The following is an 18,122-nucleotide window of genomic DNA, read 5'->3' as shown; positions in this document are numbered from 1 at the left end:
CATAAGCATAAGGAAATTGATTGGTCCATTTCCTTATGCATAAGGAAATTGACCAATCAAATTCCTTATGCTTATGATTATGCGCTTATGCAAAAGTGTGTGCTACCCGCTTTAAGCCCGTTCTACATTGATCGCATGTTGCTAGTCGCAAGCAAATCGACCAATCACAGTCGATTATTCCGTCGAATATTCTGTGATTGGTGACTGTGATTGGTCGATTTGTTTGCGACTGGCGACATGCGATCAATGTAGAACGGGCTTTATGCTTGTGATTATGCGCTTATGCAAAAGTATTTGCTCCCCGCTTAGTGCCGGTCTACAATAGGTGATTTAAGCCCTAAGACTTAAGAAATTGACCAATCACAATCAAGAATGAGGAGAATACTCGACTGTGATTAGTCAATTTCTTAAGGCTTAGAGCTTAAATCACCTATTGTAGACCGGCACTTAGGGAACAGGGAATAGAGAACAGAGAACAACCGGCCGTAGTCAGTGATTGTTAGCCGGCTACATTCAAAATATTAAAGAAATTTTTTTTAAATGTATTAAGAAATAAAATATATACATATATAGGTAAAAATATACATTATAATTAATCAAACACGGGCCATAACGTCCTGCTACAACGTCTACACGCATTATGTATGTACGTTGCTATATTCTCACCGCCTTTGCGCATGCGCAAAAGCACGCATGTGCGTACAGCCGGTCCCTAATCGGAACACTACACCAAATACTCATTCCTGTTATTCTTTACTCATTGCTTATTGTAGACAGGCTCTTATCATTTCATAGATTTTATATTCTAACCTATATGTACTAGTACCGTAAGTATCGTAAAGTATATCGCGCAAAGATTGCAGATTACGAAATTATGTAAAGGTACGTTATTGTTATGCCGATGTAAAAGAATTTTATAATAAACTGTACGCGAATCAAAACTGACGAAATTAATAAAATGAAACTGATATGTAATTTATACGACACACATATATATATATATATATATAACAGTCCGGCGAGTCGATAATGAACTGTGGCTTGCCCATTGACACCACCGCGAACTTAAACTTCAAAGTTTTTTTATGAATTCTCATAAGAGATCAAAAAAGATTAGCTAAGGATGCCTACCTTTTCGAATTCTTTTTCCTGTACTCCTAATTTCTTTAGCAATCTATCCTTCATTTTTTGAAAAGGTTCACCCTATAAAGTACAGCGTTACAATTATTAAAATGCATATATATATATATATATATATATATATATATATATATATATGTACATAATTGTTACATAGAAGCATGGAATCAAACGAGCAGAATAGACTTCCAAACGGTGACATCCCCGTACACAGGGATGTCGATTGGGCTAGATACGGTTTGCGAGATTCAGAAATGCAAAGAAATGAGAAAAGACACAATGGAGACAGCAACAATGCACTCGATCCAGAAATGTATCAGGCTGGAGCAAATGAATTGTTCGCACAAGAATATGTAAGAAAAATAGTTTTAATTAATCGCGCATAACAAATATTGTTATTATTATAATTACAACAGTCTTTTGTATTAAATCTCTCTTAGAGTTCAGATCCTTGGTGGAAATCAAATTTCTTCATCTCTCAGCCTGTATTGTTTGGTACTTGGGATGGAGTTTTTACATCTTGTCTTATTAATATATTTGGAGTAATTGTATTTTTGAGATCTGGTTGGATAGTTGGTCAGGCAGGTGTTTTAAATGCCATATTGATCATTTTTTGTACAGGTAATATTATTGCTTACGAAACACGAATATATACAATTGATATATCTATTATTATTATTATTATAACGTACTGATTGCAGTGTGTATTGCATTAGTGACAGTATTGTCAGCTGTAGGAATATGTGAACGGTGTAGAGTTGAAAGTGGCGGAGTTTACTTTTTGTTATCACATGTATTGGGTTCTAGGTTTGGCGGTTCTATCGGATTACTTTACTGTTTTGGACAGGTGAGGGCAAATAAATTCTTTTTTTTTATTACTTTTTTTTTATTTTACAACATTCCAAGAATCTGTTTGTGGATTTTATTTCAGGCAGTGGGTTGTGCTCTAAACGTTTTAGGTTTTGGGGAATCAATGGCTGGCCTTGTAGATTTGGAATCGACATGGGCACAACGTGGTTTTGCATGTGCAGCAGTGGTACTGTTATCTGTAATTAACGTCGCTGGTGTTAAGTGGGTTGTAAAATTGCAGTTTATTCTTCTCTTGATCCTACTCCTTGCTGGTGTCGATTTTATGGTTGGAAGTTTCACTCATACCACCATTGGTAAAATAATGTATCCAGTCGAAAGTGTCATAAACACATATACGTTTCACAATGCAAATGGAATGTTTTTAGCACTTTTTGTATATATATATATGCTATTGTAAAGTTATATATATAACAAATATAAATTTAATTAAAGTTATTCAATATCATTTATGCTTGCAGATTCTGGTTTTGAAGGCTGGTTATCGGGGAATTTAAAAAATAACACTTTCCCCATTTATCAAGATGGATATAATTGGTTTACCGTGTTTGGTGTGTTCTTTCCAACAGTCACTGGTGTTTTGGCTGGGATTAATATGAGTGGAGATTTAAGGCATCCATCTAGTGATATTCCCAATGGTACTTTGGCAGCATTAGGAACTGGGTAAGAAAAATTGTCATTGATATTAGTTATCTTTTGTGAAAACGTTTCGTTTATGTTAAAATAATTTCTTTTTACAGAACATTTTTGTATTTATGCTTTTCGCTGACTCTTGCGGCCACTTGTGCCAGAAACGCTTTACTAACAAACTTTACAATAGCATCCACGGTATCGGCAATTTCGGTGCTGCTACTCGCTGGTCTCTATGTATCGTCGTTTAGTAGCTGTTTGGGTGCTATGTATGGCACACCTCGCGTTCTCCAGTCTATCGCCAGTCAAAATGTCATACCAGGAATGAGATGTTTGCAAAGAGGGGTGATTATTTCCTTTGCCACATTTGTTTTTTTGTTTTTTCTTTTTCAATCAATTATTTTTAAACTCTAGGTGCAATCGTGTTGTTTAGAGTCTTACAAATTTAGATAGAATATGAAAAATCAAACCATATATAATATTATATATATATATAATTCAATTAATATAATATTGACTATATAAAAAAGATAAAACTGGAAAAAAATGTAAATTTTTTTTATCATAAAATTCTACAAACGAAATTGATTAGCAGCAATAATACACATTTTCAGAGGGGACCAAATAAAGTACCTATATATGCTATGCTGGTTGTTGCTATGGTAACGTTGACGTTTATCATTACTGGGCAAATTAATACACTTGCACCAATCGTGACAATGCCTTTTTTACTTACGTACGCGTGCTTAGATTACGCGTATTTCGCTCTTGCGCAAACATTTGATCTTCGGCATACGCGCGAGCAAAGATTTCGTACACAGTCTCCAACGTTCGATCGCAATTACGGCTCTGCAAGTAGAAACAATTCGATGACAGATACGGATAATGATTTAGACAGCTTATTTCCCGAGAGAATAAGGCATAAGAATCTTGTGGTAAGAAATCATGTGCATTTTTTTGAAATACACAACATTATTATTTAACGTTGTTTGATGTATACAACTTTATCGAATAACAATAATTTTTCCAGAGAAATAACAGCATTTCCGATAATAATGTATATGTGGATTCATCACCAAGTATTGAGGATAGTGTTAGCGTTATCAGTGCATCAGAACGAAAAGTTCATATACATAATAAATTAGAAAATTGGTACAGTCCTTTGTGCAATAGATGGTTTTCGTTATTGGGTGTAAGTATTTGAGCATATTGAAAGATTTATTATGCCTGCTAAAAAGTATTATTTCTTTGTGCAAACAGGGATAATAAAAATTTGTTTTAAAATATTTTTTTTAATTATATTTTGTGTACATTTACATTGCAGTGTCTTGTAAAATTGCTTATAATGTTTCTCGTACATTGGGGATATGCTATCGTTAATATCGTCGTGGTATTTCTCGTCTGGAGTTATGTCGGCCACGCCAACCCTGCTGTTAAACCTGGAGTCTCGGCAGAATTCCAATTTTTTAAATGGCTTCGGACTGCATTACTTAGACTTGTGGGGTAAACCTGATTATTGAATATTATACAGTATTATATTGAATCAATGAATTCCACAAAATCAATCACATTTTGATTTTTTAAAATTCGGATTTTTTTTTCTCCCTCTCCTTAAAGTTAAACTTATTATGTTTGACTAAAATATTTCTAAAAAATTTGTGAGAGAAATAAAGAAAGAGGGTACATGTATGTGAAGCTTTTTCATTGCCATAATATCAATATTTCTTTACATTGTATTTCATTGTTGTAGGAGAAAAGTTTATGATTACGAACAAATTGTAGTAACGCCAATACATCCAGGTGTTGAAACATGTTCGGCTCAATTAAACGAAGAGAACGAAGACTTTTCGGGAAGAAGAAGATATCATCAAACTGCTACTGTCACAGGTCAATATGTTAATGTCGATTAGATTTGTGATTGTTATCTGGGCGGAATTATGAATTACGCATTAGAATTCACATATTATTTCAGTATTTGTTTAGAATACATTCTCATTGGTGCAAAAGCAAATTGCATACATATATGCCTAATATTTAACATAAAACTTCAAGACTTGATAAGGAGCAACTTGCAGCAATCTTACTTTACAAGTAATCATAATTTTCACTCATTTTACAATATTATCAATCGTGCAAGCAGCTAACATAATAATTATATTTATTGAATGTACATATACAAATTTTCAAAATTTAAATTTTTCTTTAATGTACATATACACATTTAAAAATGCAATATAATTGCAGCTTTCATGGTATTTTAACAATCAATGAGATGGTGGATTAAATTCAAAATTGATTGTATGAAACGTACAAAGAATTGATGTTAATTAATAATAGATTTTTATAATGCATTTACTTGGCATGAGTGCTGTATACGCAGTTGAGATAATCTACTACTAAAGTTTTTTTTTTATCCCTGCAATGCCATTCAGCTTGATAGACAACCAAGAAAAAATATCAATTTGGCTGATGAGCTCCTGCCAGAAAAGAATATTCTCATATCTATGATACAAGAGTATTCTTTTATAATATTGAACTTTTTTACGGTTGTATAAATAATCAAGCAATAATGACAGTACGGCAATCGTGTGAAAATATACTCTGTAAATATTTGATAATATATTTATACATTATTTAACACTTTTATAATATATTCTCGAACAAAAGCACAAACTAATTTGTGTAAATGCAAAATATAAATATATGTATAAAAGAGAAAGGTCTAATGTGTATATTGACAATTTTCCCTATTTATTTTTTGTGGATTGTATTTATTAAACTTACCAAACAAATAAATATTTAGAAAAATGGAATTACTTTACGATATATAAGTCAAGTTATATATTTAGGTATATATAGATGTGATACAATTAGGAGAAAGAAATAATGTACATTAAAAAAAATAGATTAAGTTTGTAAAATATTTTTTCAGATATAATAAGTCATTTTCGATAAATTAAATATTTCAGAAATTAAAAAATGAAAACATTTTTCCTTTATTTTAAGTTTATATTATTTTTGAGGACATTCTTGTATAGGTTAACAAATGCCTTTAACACTGTAATTCTATCAGAGAATTTTATGAATAAAAATGTGATATATATATTTTGTAGTCTTAATATAATCCTAATATTTTATAAATTATCCATTTGGCATACAAGCAAATATTTTTTTATTAGTTTTAAAATAAAATATTAGATTTTGTTTCATTTGTTTTATCTGAGATAAAATTTGTAAATGGTTGTGTATATTAATTTATATTATACAATGTTCAAAAAAAGAAATATATTATTAATCTTCCAATTTTTAGAATTGATTTTTCTTTGAAAGCACAAAGTCATATATGAGAAAATTTTATTCTGTGTTTTTGACTTTTATTTTTTTTTATGTAAACATAGTATCATGTTTTGCAGTTATCATAATTAATAACACAGACCGTTCTATATAGTACGAAATTTGACCGAAATCGCACCTACATAAAGAATATATCAATATTGCTTTATATATATTAGGAGATTGTTCAATGATTACTGTACTCCTTGATGAAAAGTCAGGTAATATACATATATTAATTCTAAGACACAAAACAAAAAGGATAATATTGCATCATAAAAATAATTCTATATAATCTATCCTACAGACGAAACTATTAAATCAGCAACATCTGGATCTTGACAAAGAACAGATAGCTGCATGGTAACTTGTGTTCCGTTCAGTGCTAATCTTGCGCGCGCTAATACTTCCTTTCCCCCTCGAAAGACACCGCTTAGGAGCAAATTGTGCGCAGCCGCTCCGCTTTGAATCTTGTTACTGCGTTCCACAGCCTCCAAGCCCAGAAATCCTGTAAGACTTTGAATCGCTCCTTCCAAAGAAGTTACCGAGGCTCCCAAGGCGAATGTCTCCTCTAGCTTGACAAATCCTTTTGCAGCATATGTATCCCAAGCGGTATTAAAGTCGAAGCCTCTGTTACCAACGCCACGTATTTGATCGGCTAAAGTCACTTCCAAATCCTCCAACTAAAATATAAATGTAGAGAATAATAATTTCGATAGTATAACAAAAATTATGTTATAAAGAAAATATTCAAATATATTGCTCTTGAACAAAATTGTCAAATATATTTCCCTTAAAAAAAATTTAAAAAAAAAAAAAAAAAAAAGAAAAGAAAAATTATGTCTCTCATCAAGTGTATTCACACATTTTGTCAACCATTCACATATATGGTCAGAAATACACATACGAATATTATTCTTATTATATTATAAAACTAATTTTTTTTACCATGTACTCATCATGGTATCCTTGATCTGCATCTGGTATTCCCGTCGTTGGATCGCAATCCCTCGCCATAAATCGAAGAGTCGTAGGAATGGTAGCGACGCTCGCATGTACATCCTCCGGATATTTTAATACTGTATAAGTGGTTCCTGGCTCGTTATAAGGTAATCGTGGACACGGTACCACGCATACAACAGAGTAGCTGGAAATAGAAATGATTCGTTATATTTGCCGCAAGAATAATATGCAAAGTAACGTATACATAAAGCCACATCGATAATCACCCTTCAGAAGGTTCAACAGCTACCACTACATAAGAGTGTTGACACAGTCAAACTGCAAGATGAGATACTCGGGAAACGTGTGCTTGATACATTTGACATTGTACTCTGTTTCGGATTCGGTTAGTTCGAATACTGACGAAGATTTAAGGAGCGACATATCTCGAATAATTATGGCTAAATGCGGGATCTGTGATAATTTCTCCATAAAGCTTTCCTCTCTAGTCAAACGAGGCTGCTTGATAGTGGTATGCACTTCCACCTGGGCTGGTTCTTCTATCGTCTGAGCTGGAGGTATCTGTAATACATGATTCGATAATCATTAGTAAATAATATTATAAATATAGATTCTATTTTTTAAATTAATCGGAAACTTTCCGACAGGAGAAAAAAGAAGACATGTATCAAATATGAATTGTCAATCTTGTGACATGTCTCTTGTCTTCTTAACGATCGATATTATAAGAAAATCGGATAATACCTGAGAAATGTCGAACAATTCTTCCATAGGTGTCTGCATATAGTTTCGCAAAGCTCTTTCTAGGGTCGGCACGGACAGCGCAGGTGGTTGCACTAACGGCAGCATAGTCGGATCGTTTTGCTGCTGTAAGATCGTACAATAGTAAGCCGCACGATCGCGAACCTCATCGTCCGAATCCAATTGACAGCGCGACAGCAACACCAACACGTTCGGAAGCAAAGGCGGACAAGCGGCGGCGAAACGCGCTAAAGCAGTAACGGCTGCGGCGCGCACGCTAGCGCTCTCGAGGATAACGCGATTATAAATGAAACGGATATATCTCGACGGTTGTTTCGATGTTGGACCTTCCTGACCAAGTAAATGCAAAATACGAACGGCGAGGGAGATGTGTTCACAATCCTCGATAAATTCGCAGAGATGCGCGAGCCCCGCTTCCTTGGCTTCCGCATTCCCTTCCATTACGGCTATAATAGTGTCGGCGATCGCCGCTTTATACTCAAGTCCTCCCTCGTCTCTCAACATGGCAGAGAGAAAATTCATCAAAACTGCATGCTTACGAGGAAACTTTTGACACAGAGCCCTGAAAAAAGTGCAAAAAAAGAATTAAAAAAATAAAGACATGCATATATTAGAAAAACCTTTATTTATTTAAGTATTTTGCAGCATCAAATGTACCTGATGGCTTGTACCACTACTACTTTAAATTCATCTGAAATTTCCGACACGAATGTAGCAATCTGCTTCATTAAACGGTCCACTGAACTTTCCGCACCAGTTTTTAAAAGAGTAGTGATCGCTAAAGTGGCAATCGATCTATTTGAGTCTGTAATCAAATTTTCCAGATCCAAATTACACGCAGTGACTGCCGCTGGATGAGACATCGCGACTTTGTTCAGAGTTCTAACAGCAGCAAATCGAAGCGCCGGTTTCGGTGAGCCGCAAAACAGTTGCAAGACGCTAATTGCAGGTCCAATCTCTCTGGCGCCGCTTCGTCCAAGATTGACCAGAGCGTGCGCCGCCTCGTATACCACCATCTCGGATTTATGACGTAGACACGACTCGATGAAACCTATCAATTCCTCACCTTCGTCTACCTCGTCTAATAATTTATATGCCATTCTAATTAGCATGCATGCTGCATAAGGGCTCTTTGGGCTAGTTTTCATAAGTTTAGCGACCAGCTTGATCACTGCGTGCTTATCCGTCTTACGCGCTTGGTACAGAACACCCAAAGCATGATATTGAACCATTACGTTATTAGAATTTAACGCCTCTTGTGCCTCGTTTGCCCATCTTCTCGCAACGTCGCCAGACACGCTCGTCAAATGCAGAGAAGAAACAAGAGCGGCGCTGGATACAGCTGGTGAACGATCGACTATAGCTTGCTTCATATATCGTTCAATGGCTGCCAACATGCTGCCATCGGTAATGGTACAAAGTGCCCGGATGGCAGCAGCCCTGTATAAATCCTCCTTTCCTGTCATATCTTTTGTAAGACTGGAAGTAACTATAATTACATCCTCGGCTAAAGAACTCAATTCTTTGATACCTAGATAAACTAGTCGTCTCAATATGACATCGCGTGATTGAAATAATTTGGTCATAGCGAAGAAAGCCTCTGTGGCTTCCATTGTACCCAATTGTTCGCCCTGATTGAGTAGATATAAGATCTTTGTAAGAATGTGGGCGCATTTTCTTGGATTTACCGGTGTATTGTTAAATGTACGTGCTTCTTGAAGAACTGTAGTCTTTTCCAAGTTTTGAAAAGGATTCCCACCACCTAATTCAACAAGAAAGACAGATGGCAATATAATTTAGCGTTAAATATTGAATCTTGTATAGTGCAATAGTGAAAAATGGACATTTTCAAGAAAAAAATTCTAGACAATAATTATATAAGATTTATTGCTTATTTCAAAACTATATTTATTATTGACACTTGAAAATGTGTGTTTATTAGTAGCTGTCAGAGAGAGAGAGAGAGAGAGAGAGAGAGAGAGAGAGAGAGAGAGAGAGAGAGAAAGAGAAAGATTAACCTATAATAATCGACGTGCAATTTTTAACTTGCACACGATCAATGCTTGTCCAAATAATAATAACAATGCAGTTACTTAATAATTACCATCTTCTTCCTCCTTCTTGTCTCGTTTAAACGCAATCATTTTATTGCGAGGTCTTATAAAATTTCAAAAAATGGAAAGATACTACGACACGTCACCTCAACTAACCTCGATTAACCTCGATATATCTCGAGCCTCGACGTGTTTCTATATGTCCATTGGTCATTGCAGTTTCTCTATTAACGAATTCGATTGGATGCGGAAGAAAACACGGATAGGCACAACTTCACGCAATTGGCTATCGAATGGAGACTTTTTAAAGTCTCTATCGAGATTGTAATGTCCGATCTACAAAACGACGATTATCGTTGTCGTTAGCGAGCGATAGCCTATGAGAATTGCGCTTTTCACCAGGATTGTCCTTGCCATTGGCTGTCGCTAGTTAATGATACCGAAAACTGTCGATAGCAAGTTACTGAATCCCGCTAAAGCTTGTATCAGACTACGCATTGAAGATTGTAATCTTCAATTTTCAATGCGTAGTCTGATACGGGCATAAAGGCCAGTGTCTCTATCGTAGTCGGAAATCAGAAGATCGGGGTCGGAACTCGGAACTGCTCGGAACTCAAAACTCTCGTAAATATCATGTTCCGTGATTGTAGCAGTAACCGCAGAAAATCCAATATGGTGTCTCTCGTTCAGCGGTTTACATCGGATGTTCGTATTTTGAGATAAAATCATTGTCCGCCGACTGCGTAGATAACAGTAATTATGAAAATTCGATTGAAAGGATCGCGTTGCACGTGAAAACTCTCATGCCACTGTGTCTCGCGCACGATTGACAGCCGTGAAGAGATCGGTGCCTCGAAGACAGTGGCCGAGAACTCCTGTCTTCCTTGGTGTACGGAAAATTTTGAGAAATAAAAAGAAAATTCAAAAATGGAAACTGGCAAGGTGGAAGATAACGCGGAAATAAGTGATTCGGAAACGGCGGCGGTCAAAATCAAAGAAAAGAAACTAAGCTCGATTGCAGACGTCGCGACCCTAGATATAAAATCACGTCTTAGTTTGGACAAGACAGAAGAGGCTTGCGACGAGCCTCATGTTAACGGGATAGCTCAAGTGAACGGTGTCTGCGATTCTCCTCAAAGAACTGCCGATGTCACCGTCACCGATCTTTCTCCACAATCCGAAACAATGGAAGCTAGTCATTTAAACCAACATGGTATTATGTGGTGCTGCTTTCTTACTTACTGTGCACAGAAATGTAGAGAGAAATGCAATAGATAAACTTAATTTATACGCATGATAATATAAAGTAAAAAGACTATATGGAAATAATATACATGCAAGTGTTTTATCGTTTATTCATATTACTATGTCTATTACTGTAAAAGATCTATAACACACGCTAATCTCTCTTTGTATAGTATTTGGGATATATATTTTTTTATTGATGCCAAGCTAAATGCTGACTTGGAACAGACTATTCCATCTCAAAGAGTTATTTTTTTATTAATCTTTATAAATTATAAACTATATATGTCAAGTTTAAGATATATATTATTTGTAAAAAAAAACTATAATTACAATAATTGTGTACTTCTTGTTTACATAGAATGCTGAGAATTAACTAAAACTTGTATTTTTTGTCATGTTACAGAACAACCAGAAACATTAGCCATGGAAAGTACAGACAACGATATCCAATATGTTAGCTATATGAGCGAACTACAAATGCCTGATATTATGAAATTAATACAGAAGGACCTAAGTGAACCGTATTCTATTTACACATATAGATATTTTATTCATAACTGGCCGAAATTGTGCTTCCTGGTATGTGCGCTCTAGAAGATCTTTAACCTATTGTCGTATTTGAACGATACTTGGTATATGTAATATTATGCAAGTGTTACAATGTTAGTAAGAACTTTGTGAGTTTTATTTGTATAATTTGTGTCGGGACTTTCAAAACATGTCTTAATATGGCTTTGAATAATGTAAAAGAATAAAAAAGAATTTAGTTACAGCTTTGGTTTGATTCTTTTGACTTTCAGGTATAGAACTTATAGAAAACTTACTTTTTGTTCATCAAGGCGATGCATGGTGACGAGTGCGTCGGTGCCATCGTCTGCAAACTGGACATCCATAGGAAGGTGATAAAGCGCGGCTATATTGCGATGCTAGCTGTTGATGTGAAGTTTCGAAAACGGAAGATCGGATCGAATCTCGTGAGGCGAGCCATTCAGGCGATGGTGAAGGACGATGCGGACGAGGTAGTTCTGGAGACGGAAATCACTAACAGGCCAGCGCTACGTCTATATGAGAATCTTGGATTTGTGCGTGATAAACGATTATTTCGATATTACTTGAATGGTGTGGATGCATTGCGACTAAAATTATGGCTCAGGTGAAATTCATCCACATGCTTATGTCAATAGGTTTTTAAATAATTACAATGTTGAAGAGATATAACATCTATGCTCTAATATATCAAGCAAACGTGTGACATTGATGTCAAAGAGATTATTTGTTTTTGTACACACAAATATATTTTCAGTTACGATACTGTGCTGTTAATTATTTCAATGTTTTGAGGAATTCAATTTATGGTTTCTTTAGTTATTAATTTTATTTAAAACATTGTGTATATAAAAAGCTTCATGTTGCGACAAGCTAATTCCTATTATATTATTTTGGAAACAATTTTTAACGAGGAATTTATTTTTTGTATTGAGATAAATCTTCTCTAACAATCTAACAGCCTACTGACTATGTCCGTACAGGACAGAATATATATATAGAGTATATAATTTGTTAATAGTGCCTAACTGTTGCCTGACTGTTAGTTTTTTTTGTTATAAATCTGTTGCAATTTCTTTGATATTAATGTCAGTGTGTGATTGAGATAAATTTTAATTGCAGCTTGAAAATGTAAAAGTAAAGAGTGATAGCAAGAGACAGAATCGAGAATGAAAAATGTACTGAAAATAATTCATGTATTTTGCAGCAACTCACATTGATCAAATGTACATCTTGAAGCATGTTTTTGTAACTGATTTGAAAAAAATTTATATTGTTGCAGTTATAATTTACTAGCATGAAAATTTTATACAAGATTATATATATAATGCACAGAACATCTTTCACATTATTAGGTAAATATAACTACAGAAAAAATGGATTAAATTGAAGAAAAAGTTTATAAACATTGATAGCATTAATTTTTTTAGCTATTTTTTAATCTAATATAATTCATGATAGGAATAGACTCCTATTTTTACAAACAACATTATAAATCTTATAATGTGCATAATAATCTTACTAAAAGAAAATTAACTGAGAGAGAGACAGAGACAGAGAGATACAATTCATTGAATACTGTATATATATATGAAATAATAGGAAACATAATTAACAAGCCTATGAGAGGATATTCATATATGTATAAGTGTATATTTTTTTTTGTCTTACTATATTGGGGATCCAATTTATTAATTCATTTCAATGTCAACATGTAATAAAAATAATGCTGTGTTCCGATTCCCCACCCGGATGCACCCGATATTATAGTATATGTCACGTATACTATCGGGTACACCCGAGTGGGGAATCGGAACACAGCCTTTAATGCATTAATAACGTTGCATAAAAATTATGTTATATTACACACATAGACAATTGTCGTATAACGTTGCGTCAAGTGTACGATTTCGTCAGTGTGAGTAGCAGTTTGATAGAAATAAAAATAAAAAAAGAAAAGACAAACTCCGCGGATGAGCAACAGCGAAACTTTAGATAAAATATTTCCGTTTGAAATTGTAAAGGAAAAAACGGATGAAAAAAAAGAAAAAGAAATTATCGTTTCACGAAATTGAAATATTATGTGAGAAATAACGCTTCATGCGGTTTACGCGGATGAGAGTGGTACGCATTACTGTCAATCCATTATATCTATCTTTGTATAAAATAAATGCGAAGCACAGATCATAATGTAACTATTAAAAATGTAAAAAATGTTAATAAAAATACATAAATGTTTTTACACATGTTTCGTTCATGTGTTACATTTATTTACTTGTAAATAAATTATTCATGTATTTCCAAACAATTTTTATATTCTAATTATATTGGGTTGAACGGAAAGTTTGTGCCGTTTTTTCGGTTTTCATCTATTTGCAAAAAACGGAACAAACTTACCGTTCAAGCTAATATATACTTTTGTAGTGAGTGTGTAAAAATATATATATGTTATAGTGTTTGTCTCTCTCTCTCTCTTTTTCTCTCTCTTTCTCTCTCCCTTTAAATATTAATTATTCGAAATATCTACTATATTACTCAGTATGTATTTAAAACAAAAAAAGGGAAAAATTAGCGTTTTTTAAATTCAGCAGAAAATTACAAATTATGTATATACATATATAAAAAGAAAAGAATTTATTTCTAATATATTTTCCTATAAAATACAAACAAAAAATGATATTTGAAATAATAGACAAAAAAAGAAAATTAGAAATTTACATTTATTTCAAAGAATTTAATTAAATTTAGATTGCATCTATTTTATTTTGCAAAAATAAAAAAAGCTAAAAGGGACTTTGTTTTGATTAGTCAAATTTCAATTTTGTATCTTGAATCTCAATCTTCAGTGCATAGTCTGATACGGGCTTTAATCTTCAATTTTCAATGCGTAGTCTGATACGGGCTTTAGGCCCGGTTCCACAACTTACTATAACCGGAGTTTAACTCGTTAATGGAGGATTTACATTGCGTCCGATGTCCGATGTCCGATGTATCCAATTGGACGCAGGCTACGATCGGTAAGACGCTAGAAATGCTTCGAAGCGTTCGATTGACCAAACAGGACAAAAAGAGTAAAGATTTATTTATTCTGATTGGTTAGGGCCAATTTCACCAAGCTCGGTTAGATTAACCGACAGTTAAAAAACATGCGATCAATGTAGAACGGGCTTAACGCGTTGAAGCAGCCAAATGCTTCGTCTATGTATTACATATGGTCGGTTGGCGTCATCCGGTAATCCAGAATCCAGAATCCAGTCTCCACTCTCCACAGCCACAGTCATCCATTGAAGTTGCTTGAAATTAACCGGAGTCCGTTTACGGTAAGTGGAGTGCTTGTTTTCGTAATCCAAGTTTCATCGTCAATAAAAAAAAGCAATCCCTTTGCAAAATGTATGAAATAACATTCCGTGCTTTTTCGAATTTTGGTAAAATTCTATAAGTTTCCGTTTTAGATCGGATATATATTTTTGAAGCTAAAGTAATTTTACGATACACGAGCGTCCCTTTCTCAGCACCGGATGGTTGCCGTCAAGAAAATGTTTCGATAAATATAATGTGAACAATATATTTCTTTTTTATATGCATTGTTTTATCGCCGTTTTTTATTGTTCGATAGCTTTCGAGTTTTTGAAATTGTATACTTTCACGCGCGGTATTCAATGAATAGCATTTTCGCGGTTAATAGCATGGCATCAAAGCGACGGCCATTACGCGAACGCTTTTTCGGCGCAGGATCCTTATTTCAAGAATACAATGATAATAAAATAATATTTTTATGGATAATTCGCTCGTGTTAATCACGGAAAACGAACGCGATACATATAAGATGTAATATTAATTTTATCGAGATTTAACATCTATTATCTTTAAGAAAGCGAAAAAGGAAATTAGCATTTATTTCTGTATATGCATAATTTCCACACAATTGATTAATTTAACAAAGAGAGAGGGAGAGAGAGCGCACATTATTCTTTTTGTTTATATTTCTACACATTTTGTATGTATATATATATATATATATCATAATCTTTTATAATATTTTACAAAATGCAAAAAAAATATATATGAGAAAATCGAAACAAGAATGGACTTGGTCCGTAAATAGTAATCTATTTTTTTTCATCTTTATTGCTTTTTTTTTACCAAAAATATAAAAATGTTTAATTTCTTGATTTATATATGAGATAATTTCTCAATTTGCACTATTATATCTAATTTTGAAAATTTCAATCTTGATTTCAGTAATCTTACTGTAATAAATTCGGGACGATATAATGGCGGATAATGACGATCTCTTGGATTATGAGGATGAAGAACAGACTGAACAAGTAGTCGATGGAAGTGGAGATGTTCCTGCAAAGAACAAAGAAGTAAAGGGCACATATGTTTCTATCCACAGCAGTGGATTTAGAGATTTTCTTCTTAAACCAGAGATTTTACGTGCTATTGTCGATTGTGGCTTTGAACATCCATCCGAAGGTGAATAGCACATTTATTCAGTTTGTAATAGTTTCCGCTTTAATTTATTTAAAAAAATACATGATGAATATTTGTAATACTAGATAGGGACAACTGAAGTTTCATGATCGATTAAGTATTTCTGATACTATGTCTAATATCTATAGCCATGTCTTTTTCTTATTGTATGTGAACAAAACATGAGTGTTTATTACTTACAGTACAACATGAATGTATTCCTCAAGCAGTACTTGGCATGGATATACTGTGTCAAGCAAAATCTGGCATGGGAAAAACTGCTGTGTTTGTATTAGCTACTCTTCAACAGCTAGAATTAACGGAAAATCAAGTCTATGTCTTAGTGATGTGTCACACTCGAGAACTAGCTTTCCAAATCAGTAAAGAATATGAGAGGTTTAGTAAATACATGCCACATGTAAAAGTAAGTTTTATTAAGTTTTAATTATTTATAAGCTATATATAAATCAGTAGAATAATAAATGTTGCGCAACTTTTAAATCTTTATTTTTTTTTAGTCATTTTAAATTAATACATGTAAATTCTCTTTGATAAATACCCATTAATGTCATTATTATTGAATATTTTATGTCATCATTTATAAAAAAATGTGATAAATATATTTCCTTCTAAACTTTGTAATTTATAACTTAAATTTTTTCTTTACTATAGGTTGGTGTATTTTTCGGTGGCTTACCTATTCAGAAAGATGAAGAAGTCTTGAAAACTGTATGTCCTCATATTGTTGTTGGCACCCCTGGTCGTATCCTCGCTCTTGTACGGAATAAGAAATTGAATCTGAAACATCTGAAACATTTTATACTTGATGAATGTGACAAGATGCTCGAGTTGTTAGGTGCGTTATAAATACAACTTAAACTTTATTATATTTTATATAATTGGATAGAATCGTAACATGATGTACAAGACAATCTTAGTTTACGCTATGATGACTATGCTTTACCACTACCCAATTACTGAGTATTTCTTTAAAATTTACTTTTTTAATATGTAATTTTAAATAAAATACAAATAATCATTTATACTGCTATTATGTTACAGATATGCGCAGAGATGTACAGGAAATATTTAGAAGCACGCCACACAGTAAACAAGTCATGATGTTCAGCGCCACATTGTCCAAGGAAATACGTCCTGTCTGCAAAAAGTTCATGCAAGATGTAATTACACAATCTTCCTCTTCACTTCGATCTCCAATTGCTTCTACTTCGTTGGTCCCATATTTGTATCCAGGACAAAGCTCAGCCCACACTATAAATATCATTGATGGCGTATCCGCGGGTTAGACGACTTAGACGCCACTTCGAAGAAAAACATAATTTGGGAATGAATCCCATTCGGTATCTTTCGTAAACGGCGCACAATCATATGCTCGACACTCGTGCCCAACATAATGTCTCCTTCCAAGTCTAAACTTCGTATTGAATGTGTGTGTGTCAGCATCTGTGTACACACACACACACATATATATATATATATATATGCTTGCGCGCGCGAGTGTACAGAATATTTTACATGAATATAAAAAACTTTGATTGTGTGGGAGTTCATTCTGAATAAAAATGTCATTAATACAGATCCCATTTACGTAATTACAACAGTTTGAAGTTCATTTATTTTATTTATTTATTTATTTATGTAAATAATTAATCTGATATTTTATATTATTTAGTTTGGTTTTTGAAAATTAATTAATATCAAGCCTGTAATTTGATAGCAATTAAACTTTTATTGTAACTCTGAAAATATCGATAACACAAAAGATCTATATTCATATTACATTATGTACTCAGAATTACCTTTCAAATAATACATCAAAGTCTTTTACATTTGTCCTGAAATATAAAATACCCAGGATATATATTGTGAAGATAATAATCGATATTGTAGGTCGGATCTAAAGTGTAGGTAATTGATCGACGATACTCCGCTATCCCGCGCAATTTACGTGATCATGTTTTGTTTTGTGCAATTACTTGCATATTAAAAGACGAGATATCGTGCTTCACGCTTCACATGCTAGTTCACTGTGTGGTTTGCAGCATTACGTTTTGTTATTGTGGGTCAGAGTCATTATTGTGT

At 33.6% G+C, this 18,122-nt stretch overlaps 4 protein-coding genes across 6 annotated transcripts in view; 3 read left to right on the top strand and 1 right to left on the bottom strand.

Annotated features, from left to right (window-relative positions):
* The first annotated feature begins 718 nt into the window (after positions 1 to 718).
* On the top strand, positions 719 to 5,740 carry LOC115233414 (solute carrier family 12 member 8). 3 transcript variants are annotated; one of them, XM_029803809.1, is made up of 12 exons: positions 719 to 882; positions 1,298 to 1,493; positions 1,581 to 1,761; positions 1,842 to 1,987; positions 2,072 to 2,303; positions 2,469 to 2,670; positions 2,748 to 2,982; positions 3,252 to 3,572; positions 3,668 to 3,829; positions 3,962 to 4,140; positions 4,388 to 4,524; positions 4,882 to 5,740. In XM_029803809.1, the coding sequence occupies exons 2-12, from the start codon at positions 1,302 to 1,304 to the stop codon at positions 4,896 to 4,898; spliced, it is 2,004 nt and encodes a 667-aa protein (XP_029659669.1). In that variant the 5' UTR covers positions 719 to 882; positions 1,298 to 1,301; the 3' UTR covers positions 4,899 to 5,740. The 3 variants fall into 3 exon arrangements, with proteins under 3 accessions (XP_029659669.1, XP_029659668.1, XP_029659670.1); XM_029803808.1 differs by having other exon boundaries at positions 720 to 882; positions 4,388 to 5,740; XM_029803810.1 differs by lacking the exons at positions 1,842 to 1,987; positions 2,072 to 2,303 and having other exon boundaries at positions 721 to 882; positions 4,388 to 5,740.
* Positions 5,741 to 5,998: 258 nt separating this feature from the next.
* Positions 5,999 to 9,960, bottom strand: LOC115233412 (coatomer subunit gamma). Its single transcript, XM_029803807.1, is given in 7 exon segments — positions 5,999 to 6,653; positions 6,919 to 7,117; positions 7,200 to 7,230; positions 7,233 to 7,494; positions 7,678 to 8,257; positions 8,353 to 9,457; positions 9,800 to 9,960. Coding segments are annotated over 7 exon segments (2,604 nt in total). The 5' UTR covers positions 9,840 to 9,960; the 3' UTR covers positions 5,999 to 6,266.
* A 433-nt stretch (positions 9,961 to 10,393) lies between these two features.
* LOC115233415 (N-alpha-acetyltransferase 30-like) lies at positions 10,394 to 13,070 on the top strand. Its single transcript, XM_029803812.1, has 3 exons — positions 10,394 to 10,962; positions 11,401 to 11,576; positions 11,837 to 13,070. The coding sequence occupies exons 1-3, from the start codon at positions 10,677 to 10,679 to the stop codon at positions 12,152 to 12,154; spliced, it is 780 nt and encodes a 259-aa protein (XP_029659672.1). The 5' UTR covers positions 10,394 to 10,676; the 3' UTR covers positions 12,155 to 13,070.
* Positions 13,071 to 14,724: 1,654 nt separating this feature from the next.
* LOC115233425 (ATP-dependent RNA helicase WM6) overlaps positions 14,725 to 18,122 on the top strand; it is a 10,095-nt gene continuing 6,697 nt past the window's right edge. The window contains exons 1-5 of the mRNA XM_029803836.1: positions 14,725 to 14,863; positions 15,786 to 16,022; positions 16,223 to 16,443; positions 16,692 to 16,875; positions 17,082 to 17,200. Coding sequence (XP_029659696.1) covers positions 15,818 to 16,022; positions 16,223 to 16,443; positions 16,692 to 16,875; positions 17,082 to 17,200 — 729 coding nt within the window. The 5' untranslated portion in view covers positions 14,725 to 14,863; positions 15,786 to 15,817. The remainder of the gene's footprint in view (positions 14,864 to 15,785; positions 16,023 to 16,222; positions 16,444 to 16,691; positions 16,876 to 17,081; positions 17,201 to 18,122) is intronic.

Source organism: Formica exsecta, unplaced genomic scaffold, assembly GCF_003651465.1.
Source record: "Formica exsecta isolate Colony F162 unplaced genomic scaffold, ASM365146v1 scaffold175, whole genome shotgun sequence".
NCBI lineage: Eukaryota > Metazoa > Arthropoda > Insecta > Hymenoptera > Formicidae > Formica > Formica exsecta.
Note: the sequence above shows the minus strand (reverse complement) of the source record. Positions and strands in the feature narration are given on the sequence as shown.